At 41.2% G+C, this 20822-nt stretch overlaps 2 protein-coding genes and 1 long non-coding RNA gene across 4 annotated transcripts; 1 reads left to right on the top strand and 2 right to left on the bottom strand.

Annotated features, from left to right (window-relative positions):
* The first annotated feature begins 1015 nt into the window (after nt 1-1015).
* On the top strand, nt 1016-8549 carry NDUFA12 (NADH:ubiquinone oxidoreductase subunit A12). Its single transcript, XM_083401088.1, has 4 exons — nt 1016-1174; nt 3103-3185; nt 4212-4299; nt 7563-8549. The coding sequence occupies exons 1-4, from the start codon at nt 1086-1088 to the stop codon at nt 7741-7743; spliced, it is 441 nt and encodes a 146-aa protein (XP_083257214.1). The 5' UTR covers nt 1016-1085; the 3' UTR covers nt 7744-8549.
* Nucleotides 7808-20333, bottom strand: LOC310658754 (uncharacterized protein). 2 transcript variants are annotated; one of them, XM_083401093.1, is made up of 3 exons: nt 20065-20333; nt 14239-14337; nt 7808-9112 (listed from the first exon to the last, which is right to left on the bottom strand). In XM_083401093.1, exons 1-3 carry the CDS (start codon nt 20246-20248, stop codon nt 9042-9044), a joined length of 354 nt encoding a protein of 117 aa, XP_083257219.1. In that variant the 5' UTR covers nt 20249-20333; the 3' UTR covers nt 7808-9041. The 2 variants fall into 2 exon arrangements, 1 of the variants encoding a protein (XP_083257219.1); XR_014502471.1 differs by lacking the exon at nt 7808-9112 and adding an exon at nt 10523-11107 and having other exon boundaries at nt 20065-20329.
* Nucleotides 16652-19604, bottom strand: LOC310658767. The gene is made up of 3 exons (XR_014502487.1): nt 18863-19604; nt 18269-18650; nt 16652-17824 (listed from the first exon to the last, which is right to left on the bottom strand). It is a non-coding gene; the product is annotated as an uncharacterized lncRNA (long non-coding RNA).
* Nucleotides 20334-20822: the final 489 nt, after the last annotated feature.

Here is a 20822-nt window from a genome sequence, read left to right as displayed (position 1 = left end):
ATATCTGTGCTTTCATTAGTTTTTCTCCTGGTCCAAGTATTTACAAAAATTCAGGAATTTGTTTTTAAAATTTGAAAAGTACTACTGCATGTTCAGTACAGCAGAATTGAGTAACTTTGTTTACTATACCAACATACTTTGGTAATACTAAAAAAATACAAAAGATAAACAGACAAATGCATGTTTACTTAGAGGTGAGTTCCCCTGAGTTATTTGTGTGCCTGTGTGTAGATAGATAGATAGATAGATAGGTAGATATACACAGTGCTTTTTTTCTTTAAAAAAATGTTTAGGGGTACTCTCATTTTCCTACTCGAATTGAAATACTGCCCCACAATGAGGCCAAACTTTGATTCACAAAATGTTTAGTGGTATGTGCCCCTCTTTGTCCCCCCAGACAAAAAGCAGTCATACACTCACACATTTACCTGGGAGCAGGGGATTTAGGTTTGATGAGGCCCTAAGCTACTGAAGGTAATGGGGCCCTTTATATGGCCAGCTGTCCTTTGTCAACATCAAATTGTCGCTGTTTTTTGTGTTGAACATATGCTATATGGTAATTTATGGACCTAATATGTATCTAAAGCTATTTGCACATAACAAAATACGTATTTTATCAAAGTTATTGTTGAACTGAAATACAATTAAGAAGTATATTAATAGTGAAATAATTATTAAGCTCCAACTTAAAATGATTTTTTTATTTCATAACAAAATAATGGAAACACATTGGCATTTGGCAATAACAAAAGTTCCTTGAGAAACACAATTTACAAAAACCCAATTTTGGGGGAGCCCCCAAGAGAGTGGGGTCCTAAGCTATATAGCTTGTTTAGCTTATACGTAAATCCGGCACTGCCTGGGAGCCATTCCCATAGGATGCACTTCTCAGTAAGCACAACGTACCGGCGAAGAAACGGCCACCTCCTTCCCACCTGCGGGGCTCCAGGCTCTCCCGCCTCCGCCTTCGCTAGTTGCATCTGCTTCCCGGGAACAGAGGAGGAGGAGCCTCCTGCCGCGGCTGCGCAGACGCCGTCCTGCGGCGGAGGGAAGGAGGCGCCGGGCCTCTCTGGGCCTCTGGGAAGATGGCGGAGTACGTGCAGGTGATGAGGAGGGCGCTGCAGCAGCTCGGGGGTCACGGCGGCATTCGCGGGGCCGTGTTTCAGCTGCTGAGGTAAAGAATGGCTCGGCCCCTCCGCCGTGCGCGTCGGCTTGTGAGGGCAGGCTGGGAGAGGAGCGGCTGCTTGCGCTCGAGGGTCACCTTGGTAATGGGCAGGAGGAGGAGGAGGAGGTCGCTGTCTCTGGTTGGCGTGGAAATGGGTCTCCTCCGCTTCTCTAGACCTTCCCGGATCCCCAGAGACGAGCAGGCAGCCCAAACTCCGTCGAGGGGATCAAGGCGGACCAATTGGGGGACCTTTTCTGAAGCGGGGTCATTTCGGGAAAGGGAAAGGAGGGCTGTCCGGATTGGAAAGCTTGTTATTGGCTAGATAACAAAGCGGACTTTCTTTTTCTGGGATGTTTTGACACTTGAGTTCAGTACATCATACGGTTGTCTTTAGTATTCCTAGCAGTAAGTCCTGCTGAACTCGGCAGAGCTGTGGTGTTTTTTTTCTTTTTTCGCTAAACGAATGAAGTGGTCCTTGGTGGGGAAAATGCCCTGCATCCAGTCAGTGAACTTGTAGAAATTCTGTAGATTTCTTGCTGGGCAGTTTTTAAGCCAAAAAGTTGGGGATATTTGTTTATCTTGCTCCATTTTCTCCTTCCCTACCACTACAACCCTGTGAGGCAGAACATCTTGGCTCTCTCTATCATAGGCTTTATTTTTTAAATAAAGTTTAAATTCCAGACAATTTTTTAAAAAACTGCATGCATAACAATGCATTAAAGGAATAAAGAAAGTGGCTGGTTATAATTCTTAGTCTATCGTGCTTGTGGAGACAACAAGAGTAAAACAGTCAAGGAAAAGTTCAATTATAAAAGTTATTTATACATACATAGTCAGAAAAAGCTTGCATGATTCCATACATAACTTTTTATAATTAGTTTTCTTAATTTTGTATATATTCCTACAAGAGTCCTATGGCATTCGCTTTCTCAGATTACAGTCAGTCAGGTGCATTTTATGAAGTGGACTGTAGTCCATGGGTATAGCCAAGGTGGAACAGGGAGGGGGAGCTGCCCACCTAAATCAATAAACATAAGTAAGATTACATAGCTAACAGAGGTTCTGCTCCCCCTAACAAAAATCCTGGCTAAGCCCATGCTGTAGTTCATGAATGCTTATACCATAATAAATTTGTTGGTTTTCAAGGTTTGGTTTTAAAAAATCTTCGATGTTTTTGCTGCAACAGATTAACTCTGCTGCCTTTCTGGAAATTGTAACATAGTCCTAAACCATTTTCAGGCATTTGCCAGTAAAGGTGATTAGTAATCGGGGCGGGCAGGGAAACATGCACATAAGTCTTACATTCAGAGCTCTGCAAAGTTAGCAATAAAGCTTGAAAAGGGGTTTTAATCACCTTTGGTTGATCACACATAGAAACTCTTCCAGTGAGTGGGAACCTTAGATTATCAGGGTTTCCACTTGTGGGGAGCATTTCTAAGAACATTAAAGTACACACACCTAAAAACCCTCTTTATTCCTTTACACTGATCTGAAGACCAGCCCAGGGACATTGGGTTTGGGTTTGCATGCATCGTCATGTCCCCATCCCATTTTACTGATTCTGTACTGGGGAATTTCTAACACTGCCCATATACAATTGTTCAAGAAGCACATTATGCAATAATTTGTGCTCTTTAGTTGCAAAATGACTATCTTTTCAGTTTTAGTAATTAGAGTTGAAGCTGAGATTGCTTCTGGTTCCTTGACTTCTAGGACCACTGACAACTGAACAGAATTTCTAAAGTTGCCTTCCACAAAGTGAGACCATTGGGCCATCTAGCTCAATGGTACGTCCCAACCCTACCTGGCAGTGGCAAGGATTGAATGTGTGATCTTCTGCATTCAGAGTGCTCCACCATGGAGCAACAACAGCTCCTCATACTTAAATGTGTTCAGTATTGGGTAATTTTACTACTTCTGTTTTTTGAAACCTGCAGGGTCAATGAACTGAAGACCGGCGCACTAGTAGGTGTTGATAAATATGGAAACAAATACTATGAAGACAAAAGATATTTTTTTGGTAAGTGGATATACTTCAGTAATTTGAATTTAATCTTCTGAAAAAGCTAGGCTAATTTACACTTCTTCAGTGTGATTACAATTTAGTCAGCTCTAAGTAATTGTTGGTGTCAAGTAGGAGGATATAACAGTAAGACGTCCTAGTGAGGTGTTGTCACAACAGGAACTTGGTTTTATGCTCCTGCTTGTAAATATAGCATCTTTTTGCACTGGTACACAGATGTGAAGAAACAGAGAAAGCAGATGGTGTTCAGGGAGTAGTAATGAGGGTCATCTTTTTGATATCACTATCTTTGCAGACTCATTATTTTGAATATTTAGACCCCTTTTCTAGTCTCAACACTTGGATTGCTAAAATTAATCCGAATTGCAAGGAAGATAGGCTGCAATGTCATTGGGTTACTCTGAGGGTTTAGTAATTGGGTTATTTTGAGGGTTTTTATTAAACATTACTTTAATGGAAATTAATGTTCACTCTCCCACGTATGCTGCTTGTCTCTCTGAGGTCCCTTCATGTGTGACCTTTTTCCTTCACAAAAATAATTTTGATGTGGGAAATAACACAGTAACTTGTTAGATGCAAATGTATTAGATAATTTTGGTTTCCTTCAGACCATATACTCGTCACCTTTCCGGTCTACATGTTTTTAGTAAACTAAGCTCTTCACAAGTGACCAGATAGACACTTCATCATCCTACATTGTGTAGGGAAAAAGCATATATGTGAGGTGGTCCCAATGTGGATTCTTATCAACAAAGCCTTACACTGCCTCGGTTTACTCCTTCCATGCCTTCTGCTAAACCAGTCCTTTTCCAAAAGTGTATTTGTTAAATGTGAGAATCTTGCAGTCACAATAATTAAATGTGAGCACAGAATTTTAACTTCACAAAATTTGAATTGTGTGTGGGGTGGTGGTGGTGATGAGGACAGCCTTTTTTATAACTAATAAAATGTCATAAATCTATGCTTCGCTTCTTGGTTCAGTTGAATATAATTTGCAAATGTTTACTTATCTTCCTATTTAAGGTCGCCATAGGTGGGTTATATATACTAATGAAATGAATGGCAAGAACACATTCTGGGAAATGGATGGAAGCATGGTGCCCCCTGAATGGTAAACCAGCTAGTTTACTGCATGCATTTCTGTGATTATATGTTGTATTAACCTTGTGAAACAGTTAACCTCAAAACGAACCAACTTATCTGAGGCTGACACGCAAAAGCAAGGAAATGAAAATTTAATCCTCTTAACTGTACATCATCCCCTAATCTTCTGCCAGCAAAAGTACTTCACCAGTTCCGGGATAGAGCATAGATCAGGCACCACTCTTCTGTTTGAAAGGGACATTATGGTAAATGCATGCTTTCTGCCTGAAAACTGAAGATGTGCTTAGATGAGGGGTGGCTGGTGTGTAGTTGCTTTTGGAGTCTAAACTCCCATCAGCCTCAGCCAGCCTGTCTATAGCCAGGGAAAATTGGTGGTTGTAGTTCAGCACCATTTGGCAGACCACAGGTTGCTCATCACTAGTCTCTAGGTCACCCCTCTTGCAGTACTACCTAATTTAATGATACACATTATGTTTCCCTATGGTGCTGCTCAAGAATTGTACGACCAAAGCCCTACTAGGCATAGACTGCTGGTCATGGCAGTTTTTGAATTGTGCCTGTTAGTATCAGTCTCCATACCACTTTCTCTGCAACAGTCTTGCTGGAATAAGTAGGAGAGTTGTGAAGTGACATTTAAAAGACATTTGGTTTTTAGAAAAAACAATCCTACTGAAAGTACCATATTGGCCTGAATATAAGCCACACTTTTTTCCCAAATTCTGACCGTGAAAAGTTAAAGTGCGCCTTAAATTCGTGACCTTAGAAAAATTGGCTTTTATGATATTGCTGCTGAAACAGACATACAGTAAAACAGAACAAAAAATGTTTTATTGTTGATTTGCGAGCTTGAGACTGTTGATTTGCTATTTACAGGTGTGAGTGCCTGTGGAATTGTAGCAATTGAATACCAATTTGCGATTTTAGCAATTGTACGGTAACTTTTGCGGGCTTGCAAGTTCAAAGGCTTAAATTGGCTCGGCGTTACAATTCTACCAACCGCAGCGATTTTCAGCCCGTAACCCAATTTTAAGGGAGCGGCTTATAGTCAGGTATTGTCTTTTTTTCTTTCTTCCCCTTGAATTTTAAAGGTGCAGCTTATATTCGAGCCAATACGGTATATTCTGTGTATAGTTGTGAAGTTGGATGTTCACATTCCAAATGAATTATCTTTTATTTGCATTGACGGTGGGGAAGAGGGGTCAGTCCACATGTAGAGATCTAGTATGGTCACAAGTAACCTTGTCAAGATGGTTGAACAGTGAGAAACAAACATACTGTAACTGTCCTGTTTTTAGTGACAGCTGAGTTCCTCTGTCATTTCCACCCCAATTAACACAATTGTAAGCTTACTGAAAATGTGTTTTCAGGAAATTGCATTTTTTAACTCGTCAGATATTTGCAGCACTCAAAACAATTGACCTAAATATTATTTTAGTGACTACTTGAATTAGTTGCCCAATGCCAACAACATTCTCACAGTATGCACTAATCTTGTTATACTTGTTACTGTTGGGTCACTTACTATGGGGAAAAGTCATTTATCGAACAGATGGGTCCAGTCTTACAATTATTTCACTCTGTGTACGCTATGAGGATGTTTGGGAAAATATGATGCTTACTTCTAGAGGTGTCAGTGAATGGTAAGGAGGTTGTGTGCATAGTGATAGTGTACTCCTGAGTTGCAGGTAGCCAAATAATAATAATGTAAAATGTGCATGAGAGATTATATGCAGCCTTTTATAGCTCTTGAAACCTATTGGATCATTTTTAATGGTTTATTTCTTCATATAGGATTTACGTGAAATAATAATAATAATAATAATAATAATAATAATAATAATAATAATTATTATTATTATTATTACAGGTGAACTTCACCTGAAGTACACAAGATGGGTTACAGTATAAAACCACAACATACATACATAATAGAAGCAAAGCAATAAAACAATTCCCCAGCACATTTTAATGATTGTTTAATCAGCCCAAAGGCTGTGGAGAAGAGGAATGTTTTGCTTGGTGTCTAAAGATATGTAACAAAGGCAGCAAAAAGCCTCCCTGGGGAGAACATTCCACAAGCAGGGAGCTACCACAGAAAAGGCCCATTCTTGTGATGCTGCCCTCCGGATCCCTTGTGTGGGAAGGCACATGAAGAAGCGTCTCAAATGATGATCACAGGATCTGGGATGGTTCGTGTGGGTAGAGGCATTCCTTGAGGTATTGCGGTCCTGAGCCGTTTGCCCTGGTGAGCAACCTGGCTGCTGAATTCTGCAGTCACTGCAGTTTTTTACTGAGCTGCCTTCAGATGCAGCCCCGCATATAAGGCAAGGTAGTAATCTGAACTGGAGGTTACCAGAGCATAGACAACAGAAGTTAGGCTGTCCAGATAGGGGCACAGCTGGGCTACCAGCCAAACCTGATGGAAGGTACTCTGTGCCACTGAGGCTACCTGAGCCTCAAGCAACAGCAGTGGATTCAGAAGTAGCCCCCAAGCTGCAGACCTGTTCCTTCAGTGGTAGTGTAATCACATCAAGAGCAGACCAGCCACTATCCATCTGGTCTAGGGAACCACCCACGTACAGTGCATCAGTCATCTCTGTATTGAGCTTCAGTTTATTGGCTCTCATTTTATCCATTACTGAGGCAAGACATCAGTCCAGCATATCCACTGAGCTTGGCTTCAGGTACCACCACCACCACCAGCAGCAGCAGTGATTACCCAATTGTAGTTGATGATAGCAGCTGTCTTTTTGGTACTACTTGTATAAGGACCACCCACATAGTCATAGGAGCATCTCCTGGATTGCCCTTTTGTGTGCCCATGACACAAATGGATTGCACCTGCCTTTGTTCCGTTGGGGCAACAGTCTTTTTTGCGACACCTACTTCTCTGTAGTAGAATACTAATTTTCTGATACTAAATATATCATTTTCTGGCATATTTATTTATTAGATTTATGTCCCACTCTTCTTCCCAAAGGAGTCAAGGGCAGCAAACACATCAGTGATTAAATAATACAATTAAAAATAAAATAAACATCTTAAAAACAGTTAGGAAACATGCTTCTGCAGACAATAAATCTAACAGAATCTTCATGATCAAACTACTTGAAATGTAGCTGTTCAAAATGGTTCATGCGGTGTAACTTTTGTCCATCAAACATGGCTTGCTTTTGAAACTCTGTGCATATATGCTTCATGGGCTATTAGGACAACATATTTATCAGTTGTGTGTGTGTTTGTGTGTGTGTGTGTTTTTCCCCCTTTAAGGCATCGTTGGCTTCACTGTATGACAGAAGACCCTCCAACTACACACCCTCCAGTGCCTCGTAAATTCATTTGGGAGAATCATAAAATGAATTTAAGTGGTACTCCTAGACAGTATGTACCATTTTCTACCACCCGTAAGAAGATACAAGAGTGGGTCCCACCTTCTACACCTAGCAAGTGAAAAGAAAGGAATATTGTGATCCGCGAAGCATTAGACCTACAATGTGAACTGTAGCTTTCTTCAGTTTTTAAAATAAAAGTCTTTGATCAGAAACCTTCTGAAATCAGAAATATTGATGAGAAGAGAACTAGACAGTAGCAGATGGCAGAATATGCAATAATCTGTCAGACAGCAGTTGTGTATGAAATATCTTTTTGTAGAAGCAAGAGTCTGCATCTTTAAGACTATGGCATAAGCTTTTGTTGATAAAAGTCCACTTCAACAGATGCAACAACTTATGCCATAATTTGATGACCTTTAACTTCTACACATTAACACAGCTAGCACTCTGATTATGTTCTGCAGAAGTTTATTAAAGCACCCACAGTTCCCCGCCACATTATTTTATCTAACTTACTTTAGTATGGATAGTAATGATCCATGATTATCCTCTCATTATTTGGAACATACAAGTTTTGTTTCTGAATAAAGAGAGTGAAAAAAAGCTGTTACTATGGCTTCTTACCATATATCATTGATAGGATGATCTTAGGAACATATGAATGTTTCATACTGTGATAAAAATGCAGTGCAGAGTATTGAGAACTGCAAATTATTCATGTCCTTTGAGAGTCAAAAAAGAAGAAACTGCCAAATTTATGAGCAATCAGCTTTTCTTATGCATGTGTTAGTGAAGCTGATAAGCTTTAGGCATGTGCTACTGTCCACTTACCACCTGGGGTAGTTTTTGCATCAAAATTGACCAGTGTAATGATTGGCCTTTGCCAGGGTGTACCATCGTGGCTAATAAACTAAGCTAAAAATCAGGTGTGCCTTGAATCTTACCTTACATGAGCTCCCTTTAAAATTCAGTAATAAACTTTTGCACTCAAAAAAAGTATACTCAGTCCTACATCCATCGTGTTCAGTTTTCAGTGCCATGCTCCACAGCTTCTCTCTATTTAGGTGTGTGCATGCTAACAATTATCCCTGCACTTAGTTCAGGTCTATTTAAATCTTTCCTGCTACAAATTACTCTCTGGAGTATTTTGAACTGCTCCTACTGTAATTTAAGCAGCTGATGATCTCACACAGCTAGTATGAAGGTTTCATTGGAAAACACAAGGATTCTACTGCTAAATGATAGGAACATTTCAACACAAACTCATGTCATCCAGGTGAAAGAATAGACTGAAAGTGGTGCTAGGAGGCAAGGAACACATTTCGAAATGCAGAAAAATATGGAATGGTGGTACCTATACTGGCCTTGCCAAACAGCCGCAATACCTTGGGATTTCAAAGGCAAGCTTATTTGGGCATCAGCAACTGATGAAACGTAACTTGTGGTTCCAGTGCACAGGCAATTCTTGGCTATAATCACATTTCTCCACTGCAGGGAAGAGAGAACACCACATAAGAGAGAATATCTCATAAAGTGAGAGCAGATATGCAGCTTTCCTCCAAACTGAAGAAAAAATGCCTGGACATCTTTGTAACTGAAGCAGCATAAAAAGTAAATGAAAAAATATATTCCTTTTTCATATAGGGCGGGATCCAAATGTGCTCCATTTGTGAATAGGAGGATTTGGAATCTAGCAGAGGATCCCTGCAGTAAGAAGGGGAGGATTTTGCCCATGATATGACCAAAACATTCTACAGAAGCTTTGCAGGGGAGGGAGAAACAGGGGAAAAAGACCTCCCTTTCTCCACTCTCAGCAGAACTCTGCTCATTACAGATCTGGATCCAACCAATAATGATTTTCTAGCACTCTTGGGATATTATTATACATTATCTCAGTAATCCTTGGCACTTCCATGTCAACCAGGACATTACTATCCTGATACTTTAGCGGAGAGAACTGACTTGCCTGAGGCCCTCGACTGAATTTATAAGTGGGTTTTCCTGCTTTCCATTTTTCACACCTCGCTGCTATGGTACATTTCTAATGAGATGATGATATAAAGTTGCCTTACAGGCTCAAAACCTTATAAAAGTTAAGCAGCGCTCATGTTTTCCCCCCAACAGAAACTACCAAAAGAAGGTCTCTGGATGGCATAATTAATATTTAAAATACTAAGTATGCTATTTCTTTCCACACATCTAAGAAATGATATCTTTTTCTGCAAATAGTGTCAGGAATAGCAACAGATGAAAGAGGTGGGAGGCATGTAGGGAACAGTAAAAAGGCATGAAGTCAGGGGTGGGGGAGACAACATTTAAAGTCATTTAAAATCCGTGTATCTTTTCCCACTAAGCCTGATGAGTCATCTAATGGGAACTCAAAACTGTTTTCACATCTAATTCTCATGTGTCCAATCCACAGTGATCTGTAATGACTGAAATGGTCCTGATCCGTTTGCAACTTTTTCTCCATACTTTGACTTGCCTTCTGCATACAACCAGTTTTCTAGTTGGACAATTAATTGGATGGAAGTGCATGCATGCCCAGATGTTCACTTAAATACATTCTATTATTTTTTTGTGTTGCCCTGTAACTTACATTCTTTGGAGCCCAAGTGTTTTTTCACACTAGGCTTAAGAGTTCCAGTAATCCATCCTTTTTATCGGCTCTTCTACAGTTTAAGCTTTTACTATTTTTCTGTGCATCTGTACTGACACTGCGGTACTGAACAACGTTTTATTTTTCTCTGTCCAAATGTTCCTTTATTTATTGCGCGCAATTTGCATTTAATCACACTGTATAATTAAGCACCATAATCCAGGTATGAATGATTCTGCATTTGTTTGCCCAGAACAGCAGAATACCTAGGCAATAGAGCAGAACAGAAACAGGGTATGTGTGTGTTAACTGCCCTTTAATGTCTTATTACTTTATTGAGTAATGCGCTCATAATAGGTAGATGCAGCAAAAACCTTTTCCAGGATGAAGTCCTTGCTCACTTGAAGGCAGAGCCCTATTTCTGCTTTTAGCTCATCCCTCACTTTCAACACCTATATACTTCTCTCTTGAACGGGAACCCAAAGTACCAGCAGTATGACACTTGCTTCCAAAGTCTTCCATACCTTGGCCTTCTGCACCTCCTTCTCTGTCACACCCAGTCTGACATTCAGGAGGTATGTGCATGCAATGGAGTTAAGTGCTCATAAGTCACTTATTGTATTGAAAAACAATTCTCAGTTGCTGATTATGGTTTCAGAAAACAGTTCTACAGAAAATGGGAGAAATGTGCCCATAGGATTCTGTAAGGAGATTCCCGTATCATCAACTTTGAGGTAAGTGACCATTATTAAATAGAGACTTAGTCCTGGGTCCATCCAAATAACTCCTAGTTTATTTCCTATTTGGTTTTTCAATCTTCTAGTCTTGAATGTTAATCCATAGTCTGTAGTTCAAAGCATACTGAAGTCATTTTTGATTGATTCCTGTAATAAATTACAAACTTTAATTCTGGGGCCACTGCTTGCTTTTCACACGGGTCCTAAAACATGGCAGAATCTTGCTAACACAAGTAAACTTCATTTGTTCCTTGTAGTCACACTTTAACCTTCTGAAAATATTTGCTTTGTCAAAGAGACATACATGTAATTTATTATATCCAGTTTTTCGTTCCATAATGAGACTCAAAGTGAAAAAGAGTTCCTGACCAGCTACCTATCTAAGTACTAACTGCACGCAGATCTCCTTAGCTTTAGCCAGCAAAAGCAATACAAGAGTCTTTGGTTCCTTCCACAGGCAGTCTTACTTGGTTCTGCTTGAGCCTGCTTTTTATTGCAAATAATATTTTATTTTTTACTTTTCCAATCTGTCACACAGAAGTTACCTGACTTGCATATCCAATAATTATTTCTGTAGACGGGAGTGAGCAGAATAATGATGATGATATTATTATTGTTATTGTTATTCGTACCCCACCCAGCCGACTGGATTGCCCCAGCCACTGGGTGGTTTGCAACCCATATAAAAACATAATATGGCATTACACATTAAAAAGCATCCCTATACAGGGCTGCCTTCAGATGTCTTCTAAAGGTTATATAGAAGATGACTGGAGAACAAAAGGGTTGCAATGATGCTGGTTTAGCAGCTGCAGGCTAAATCAGTTTATTTAGTTTCCCCACCACCGCCTCCAAATGCAGCTTTTCCTCACTGTGATACAGGACAGGGAAAAGATATATTGGGGGGGGGGGGGCGGGAATCAATGCCCTCAAATTTCAACTTATATTTGCTTTTTGTAAAAGAGTCAATATTAAGCAGCTTCAGACAGCTGGGAATTTGTGACAAACTGACAGGCGGAAGCCAATCAATCAGAAGCAGAATTAATTGCCACGATACTGGCCTATTGGAGGGTTCATCCATTGAGTTCCTGACTGACAGCGCAATCCTAACCATGTCTAGAAGTAAGTCTGATTGAATTCAATGGGACTTACTCCCAGGTAAGCCCAAAGCTTGAGTCCTTGGTCCATTTCCCTAGGAGTAAGCCCTATTGAATTCAATAGGACTCTTGAGTAGCTATAATTAAAAAATAGTCCAGTAGCACCTTAGAGACCAACTAAGTTTGTCCTGGTTATACGCTTTCGTGTGCATGCACACAAAATCTTATACCCAGAACTAACTTAGTTGGTCTCTAAGGTGCTACTGGACTATTTTTTAATTCGACTGCGTCAGACCAACATGGCTACCTACCTGAATCCTGAGTAGCTATAGGATTGCACTGTAAGCTGTGTTTTGATCTTTCAAATTCATAGTCATCACAGCACCAGTGGCTCCTACTGACTCTCAAAATGCAAAGGTGTTCACTATAGTATGCTCAGCCTGGTGAGCAATCATGTCATAAATACATAGAGCGAATGAATTAGACCTTGGTTAAAGGAATACTGAATCATCATCTAGCTAGCTGCAGCTAAGTAGGGCACAAGGAAAGCACCATCTATTTTGAGTTAATGATGCTTAATTTCTTTTTGACTCGTTGATTTTTAAGGATGATTACCTTCAGACAAATGAAGGCTCTACCACATGGAATTTTAGCTGTCATATTCAGCTGTCATATTCTGTAGATCACTGTTTGTTCAATTGAGTTTCCAGACAAAGGCAATGAATGGATTCGGGGATAGTTTGGTTCCTAGAACATTGGTCTACAAATGGTTGGTTGGGACCCATTGCTGAGTTGAAAGCTGAGCTAAAGTATATCAACAGCAGCATTACCATTCTGCAAATACATAAAAAAATGAATGGGGTGTCGCCCCAAATGCATTTTGGGGCTAAAAGTGGGTCCCAGGTCTGAAAAGGTTGAAAACTTGTTCTATAAAATAAAAATGATAATCCAAGCAGTACGAGCTCAGTGCAAAGGTGAGTAAACTGAAAGGCAGAGACAACAAAACCTAACCACATGATTTATCTGAACATGAGTACATCAGCTCAGATTAAATATGGTTTTAATACCACTCATTTGGGTGTCCTCCTATGCACAGTCAAGCCTAGAAGGAGGCAAGTTCTCCATTTTGCATAACAGAACAGTAGGGTTGTATCAGTGGCATTTTGTTGTCACTGAGATTCACTACTCTGCCAGCCAGCTGTCCTCCTGACCTCATGTACAGGGCTAGCAGTAAATGACAGAGAGCATCTGATAGAAGGGGGAAGGTAGACTGAAAGGTAAATGTGGGGAAGTGGTTGCACATGCCTTAATATCAGTTCTGCATTAGTTAATCACATGCTCATAGCTAGAGTGTGTTCTAAAAACAAAGAGGCACAATGGCTGCTATTCTTATAGATTACTGCACACTTTCCCTTCCTGGTTATCATTTAAGGAATGTGTCAAGAACTAGGGGAAATAATATATGGAAAGGAAACTTGCAAATTGCCTTCCTCCTGTTGCTGTGTTCTCCCCAAACGTGTTGAGTTTGGCAAACGCTGAATCTTCTTAGCCAAAGGTGTGATTGGTATAGCATACTGGACTCCATAGGTCTAGCTGTGGAGCCTAGAATCAACATCTGTTAAACTGCCTGGAATCCATTAAACTTTCCACAAATTTCAGTGAGGCCCAATCCTATGCACGAAACCTACGAATTCATTGAGGTGCCCTAGCTTTGTATGAGATCGACCTGTTAACAGTTGCAGTTGTCCTGGTCCTGGTTGTGTCTGATTCCAGCAATATGGTTAAGCAACAGCCCAGTATAGTCACTTCCTCCAGTGCTGAAGTCAGCTTCAGTGCTGTTAGTGACTGTGACTTGCAAGCAGTGGCGGAGCTTCATGCTCTGGCACCGGGGGGGGGGGGCGGAGAGCAGGTGGGGGCGGGGCTAGTGCACGTCCCAGGGGCATGGCACGCGTCCTGGGAGCATGGCACATTGCCTGCGGGGGCATGACACCCAGCGCGGGTGGGTGGGTCAGCCGCGATGGCACCCCACCAGGATCATGCTGCTGGGGGCAGTGTGCTCCCCCCGCACTCCTCTTCCTCCACCACTGCTTGCAAGCCATCCTTATTTGAGTAAGGATGAGTTCCAGAATTTAACTCCTATCCTTATCTGCCACTTGTCCTGCTGAAACAGGGGTGGCTAACCTGTGGTCCTCCAAAAGTTGCTGGTCAATGTCCCCTTCATTCCTGACCATTGGCTGAAGGGAGTTGGTGTCCACACCTTGTATCTTCTCATTTCACCACCTGAAATAGAGAAAGGGGGATTATCTTCAATTTCTGCATGCTATTGTTTGCATATATATGCTACATATATTTCCTTTGAATTGTGTGCGTTTTTAGCCAAAGTTTAGTAGAGAATTCAATTTTATTTAGTACTGTTGGATCAATCTAACAAGTGCTTTACTGCATTACAATGGCTTCTTCTATAGCTTCCATAAATATAGCAGTATGGTCTAATTAGTTACTGGTGTGACTTGCACATTGTATGGCAACAGTTGCTATACAATTTTACTGCCAAAAGACCTTTTACCGTTTCTTTGATTCCAAGCTTTGTAGTGAATCCCTGTGTTCCATCCCTCATCTTTGTGTATCTTCTTTTCCCCCCATTGGTGAAATTTCTAAATGTCCCTGGAATGTGCAATATGATAGGTTTGTATTGCTGTCATATTCTCTATCTGGTTGTAACTTCCCAGCTGATTTGAACTTAGATAGTTTTGTGCATGGAAATCAAATGGAAGCTATTAACACACTTTGCAAAGTTTTCGAGGTAAAAGTAGACCTATTAACCAATCTGTTAATGGAGGCAGCATGTCCACAAGTTGCTGCGAATCGCAGGTGTGGAGAGAGAACTGTTGCTCTCAGGCCCTGTCTTCAGGGTTTCCCACAGACATCAGTTTTACCTGATCCAGCAGACTCTTTTAATGTTTGGGAGAAGGAGGAAACATATATTCTTCAGATGTACCACAGGGATGAGAGGGTCTTTTTCTGAATGAGTTAATACACAGTGTTTCAGATATCATCTTGGGCATTTCATAGACCATGTTAGTCAATCTGGTGCCCTTGATGACCATTAGCCATGATAGCTGGGGCTGATGGGAACTGGAGGCCAGCTGCATCCACAGGGTGCCATGCTGGCTACCACCATCATAGACTCTAAAATTGATAATACATTGGAGAACAAAAAGAAAAAAGCTCCTGGCAGTGCTTGATTTATAACGTAGAACATAACTACTTTATGATATTACCATGGGGCATCCAAAAAGTATAAAACAATGCATAAGAGCATCTATGCTATACTGCAATGAAATGTTTAAACATTTATTTGACTGTCCTTGACTCTTCTCGCCACACTTGCCATCTTCTCCTGCCACACTCTTTGAGAACCACTGCTCTATGACATGAAAGTTTCTAGTTCTGCATTTAACAGCTTGTTGCGCAGAATAAATTAACCTGACCTGGGCTTTTTTTTGCAACTGGGGACAGAGAGGGAGAATAAACCACTTGAATTTCTCCTTCAGTTGGTAACCCAATTTCTGTAGAAGCCTGCTTTCCTAAACCTGATAACTTTCTGATGTATTAGATTACAGCTTCCTTCATCCCTAATGGCTGGGCATGCTGCCTGGAGCTGAGGAGAGCTGCAGTCCCTAACATCTAGGAGGCCCCAGGTTGGAGAAAGATGCTCTAAGCTGCCCTTCCATCTCTCACCTTTGATTACAAGTTCAGTATAATGAATTTATACAGACCATATAAATATAAACAGTATTTTAAAATGTATACTTAAGCTTGCTTACTTACATAAAGGTAAAGGTAAAGGGACCCCTGACCATTAAGTCCAGTTGCGACCGACTCTGGGATTGCGGCGCTCATCTCGCTTTATTGGCCGAGGGAGCTGGCGTACAACCTCTGGATCATGTGGCCAGCATGACTAAGCCGCTTCTGGCGAACCAGAGCAGCGCATGAAAACACCGTTTACCTTCCTGCCGGAGTGGTACCTATTTATCTACTTGCACTTTGACGTGCTTTCGAACTGCTAGGTGGGCAGGAGCAGGGACCGAGCAACAGGAGCTCACCCTGTCGTGGGGATTCGAACCACAGAACTTCTGATCGGCAAGTCCTAGGCTCTGTGGTTTAACCCACAGTGCCACCCGCGTCCCGCTTACTTACATACACACATACATATTATTATTAATAACTATTTATTAGTCGCTTTTCTCATGGAAATGACTCAATGTAACTTATAGATGCAATAAAAATACTTAAAATTACATTAAACGCCATAAATACTGTATTTTTTGCTCTATAAGACTCACTTTTTCCCTCCTAAAAAGTAAGGGGGAATGCGTGTACGTCTTATGGAGCGAATGCAAGCTGCACAGCTATCCCAGAAGCCAGAACAGCAAGAGGGATTGCTGCTTTCACTGCGTAGCGATCCCTCTTGCTGTTCTGGCTTCTGAGATTCAGAATATATTTTTTCTTGTTTTCCTCCTCCAAAAACTAGGTGCGTCTTGTGGTCTGGTGCGTCTTATAGAGCGAAAAATACGGTAAATAAAAACTAAAAACAAACACAGACATCCATGCAAATAAAAACCAGGTCTTTTAGACTTTGCCCCTCTAAAAGAGGTCACAAATACTTAAACACTGTTCAAATTAAGGGCCAAAAACCCAGGTAAAATGGGAGGTTTTACCCCGGTCCCTAAAAATAGATACACACACTGTCAAAGATAACTCACAGTTCCTCAGCTCTACCAAACTGGCTTAGGGCAAGTTCTAGCTAAAGGCTTTGCAGGCTGTGGCTTCAATCCCTAAGGCAGCAGAGTAAAACAACATCCGACACTTCCAATGGAGCAATTTTCTGTTACGTAGTTGGCTTAAAATCGTCACAGATCCATCTTCAGACAAATATGAAACTAATTCATTCAATACTAATTTGATATGTGTGCTATTGCAATGATTTGAGATAGTGAAGGAAGGAGCTATGCTTGCGTACATAGCCCCTGATGTGAATAAGCCCTATTAATTTTCTGTTTAAGCTTCTGTGATTGGAAACTGCAGGCAAATGTTGTGTTGTCATCCGTACGAAAGCCTGGAGATACAAAGAACAGCATCACAGCTAACGATGCCACTGCACTGCTTGCTAACATCACAGTTGCTATGCTACAGCAATTTCCTTGTTCCCTTTCAGACAATGAACTTGAGCGAGAAAAATGTATAAAACACTTCCCACCTTTTTCTTCAATTTCATTAGCAGCTTTATGGCTAACCTTTTATACTGGTAAGTACTCTTCACCTTATCTATTGACAACAAAGGAGGAGAAGGGGAAGAAGAACGTACATAAAATCTGCTGAGAAAGCTGTGATTAACCAGTTGGGGAGCATTTCAATTTGCGTAGATCAGGGTTGCGGTGTCTCTGTGGCCCTCCAGATGTTTTTGAACTAAAACTCCCATCATTCCTGACCTTTGGTGATGTTGGCTGAGGCTGATGGGATTGGAGTCCTGCCATGCCTGCAAGACAGGTTAGTCACCACTGGCCTAGATATTCTGTAACAGTAACAGATGTAAAAATTGCTATGCTTCCACAATAAGGTTTAAAAGAGAGATTTCCCTACAAAGGCACCAAACTGGAATTCATTTGCAATTTTGACAGTATGGCACTTGGGCTCAGTAGAGTTGGGAAGGGGGTAGCTCACAACAGAAAGTGATTCTCCATTCATCTTGCTTTGCAAATGGGTACTAGGTAGCTGTTAGTGATGTATGGAAGTGAGAGCTGGACCATAAAGAAGGCTGATCGCCGAATAATTGATGCTTTTTAATTATGGTGCTGGAGGAGTCTCTTGAGAGTCCCATGGACTGCAAGAAGATCGAACGCATCCATTCTTAAGGAAATCAGCCCTGAGTGCTCACTGGAAGGACAGATCGTGAAGCTGAGGCTCCAATACTTTGGCCACCTCATGAGAAGAGAAGACTCACTGGAAAAGACCCTGATGTTGGGAAAGATGGAGGGCACAAGGAGAAGGGGGCGACAGAGGACGAGATGGTTAGACAGTGTTCTCGAAGCTACAAACATGAATCTGACCAAACTGCGGGTGGCAGTGGAAGACAGGAGTGCCTGGCGTGCTCTGGTCCATGGGGTCACGAAGAGTCGGACACGACTGAACGACTAAACAACAACACAACTAGGTAGCTGTTAGAGGTGGGTGGCACCCACTGAGCCTGATTGGATCTTCTAATGATGTGACTGTGGACTTAGCTACATTAGTCAAGAAACAGTGCTTTGAATGCATTATAAACATGCAACGCCAGAGGGCGCCAGAGGGCAAAAAAATTCTAAGCGATTTTCCATAGGATTTGTTTCTTTTGTTATAACAATTTAATTTCTGACATATTTATAGCGTGTTTTTCCCCTGTGTGTAGATCCACCCTGTATCTCATTTTCATTCATGCTCTCTGTAGCAGTGTCTCTTGCACTGGCCTCACTTTTATTTAAAACAGCACCCTCTTTCTTTTGTGTTTTCCAGTTTTGTAAAACACATATTTGCCAATCCTCCTGTCATCTGAGCTCCCATTGTTTGGTCCCTGTTCCTGCCAACCTAGCAGCTCGAAGGTAAATGGCTCTTCTCTGGTTCGCCGGAAGTAGCTTAGTCATGCTGGCCACATGACCTGGAAGCTGTACGCCGGCTCCCTCGGCCGAGATGAGCGCTGCAACCCCAGAGTTGGTCACGACTGGACCTAATGGTCAGGGGTCCCTTTACCCTTACCCTGTCATCTGACAAAGGGAGCTCTGGCCCACAAATGTGTATGCTGGTTTGCTAGTTTTGACTGAAGGTTCCACCAGACGTCTTTCATTTTTACATCAGACCACAAGGACTACTCTTCTGGAACGTGAGACTCTATTGGTCATAATGTTTTAAATTTTCCAGCTTTCACTTCCGCTATCCATTGTAATGGTGTGCCCCAAAACCCCATTTTGTAGTCAGCTTTAGGCATATATATTTTTCTGGTCTGTAGCATTGACAAGAATCATCTAGAACCCACCCACTCCCTTTTCATGCTGTTCATCTGGATGAAGACAGGCAAGCACTGTGAACTGGGGTAGAAGAAGTGGATTGACCACACTCACTGCCTTCATCACAAATGCCTCAGTGCACCCCTTCTACCACCCTTTAGGATGCCTGTCTGCCATTCTGCTTTACCAGTTATCCATCAGCTCTAAGTGTCCTGCGAATGCTTTGAGGGTTTTCTTGATTGTGATTAAGACTAATCTGTGGGGTGGTGTCTAGTAGCCACTATCTCCTTCCTGATTCTGTCTTGTCATTCATTAAGAGTGCTTAGTGCAAATGTACCCTTCATTAGCATGCACAGCAAAACACATTCCCATATGTTTCCCTTGCAGGCTTTTCACATTCCTGAAGATATCTATTGGTTTATGTCACTTGCCGGGTGGACCCAGTCTGCTCAGTCTTCTCTTCCAATACCCTGGGGAGTTCAGTTTTCTCTCCCTCTCTTTTCCAGATGCCAGAAATATATATATATAGTGACTAGGATAGTTAAATGATGTTCATCATTTAACTGCATAGACTTGTTGGCATAAAAATGTCTTCAAGAGATACCTAAAAGTCAAAAGTGAGGATGCCTACTGAATCTCTGCGGGAAGAGTGTCCCACAAATTGGAGCTGGGGCCCAAAGTATGTGGATAACTCTCTACTTATTGGCATTGGGTGTCTCCCTACCTCCCAGGTGCAAACCATGAATATAACTGAGTTGGTGCTTTAAATTTTTTGTTTAAAAAATATGCTATACCTAATGAAATGTGGAAAAACCAAAATCCCTGTTAGTGTCATACCTTCTTAATTTATAGAATTTCATGATTCATTTCACCTTAGAACATTAAACTTTATGTTAATTTTATATATTTATACCTTTAACCACCAAGGTATTTTAGTATATTAAGGCTGCAAACATGTCACACTTACCTGATAATAAGCCCCATCGAACATTACAACACTTGAACACTCTATTATCACACTGTAAGAGTGCATCTATTTTTGGCATATTGATTTTCCATAAATAAATGTGAATAAAACTCAATATATTTTCTCCGTAAGTGCCTTGAGCACGGAGATATTTCTTATGATGTTGTCTCCAGCCAAGCGTCATGTGGCTTTTAAAAGTACAGAAATATAAGGGCAATCCGCACACTTGAAACCACTCTCCTTCCTGCGAGCGTCAATACAACAACATTGTCATGGCAACAAGGCCCCTTGGCTCCAATCAGATCAATTCAGAAAATAAAGCAAGGTGATGACATCACAATATGTACTGACATCACACAATGTTGGGTGTTAGGGGAGAGGACAGGGTAACAGTGGTTGTACTAGAAAAATAAAATGACATTGTCACTACAAGTGTAGATTAGACATTATAGCATAATGTACCTTTAAGCGCATATAGCTGTAATTACAACGCATTTGATTTCTCTTAGGAACAGGAAATAAATGATCATATAAAAATAAACCATTGACCTCAAATCAGATTTATTTAGTTAGTTATGTGCTACATTTATAGAACACCCTTTGTCACATCTGAGGTGATCCCAGGCTGGTTGTTGTTGTTTAGTCATTTAGTCGTGTCCGACTCTTCGTGACCCCATGGACCAGAGCACGCCAGGCACTCCTGTCTTCCACTGCCTCCCGCAGTTTGGTCAGATTCATGTTTGTAGCTTCAAGAACAC

Source organism: Podarcis tiliguerta (assembly GCF_965153285.1).
Source record: "Podarcis tiliguerta genome assembly, chromosome: 10".
In the NCBI taxonomy this organism is placed as follows: Eukaryota; Metazoa; Chordata; class Lepidosauria; order Squamata; family Lacertidae; genus Podarcis; species Podarcis tiliguerta.
The sequence above is the reverse complement of the archived record's forward strand: the minus strand, read 5'-3'. Positions and strand labels throughout refer to the sequence as shown.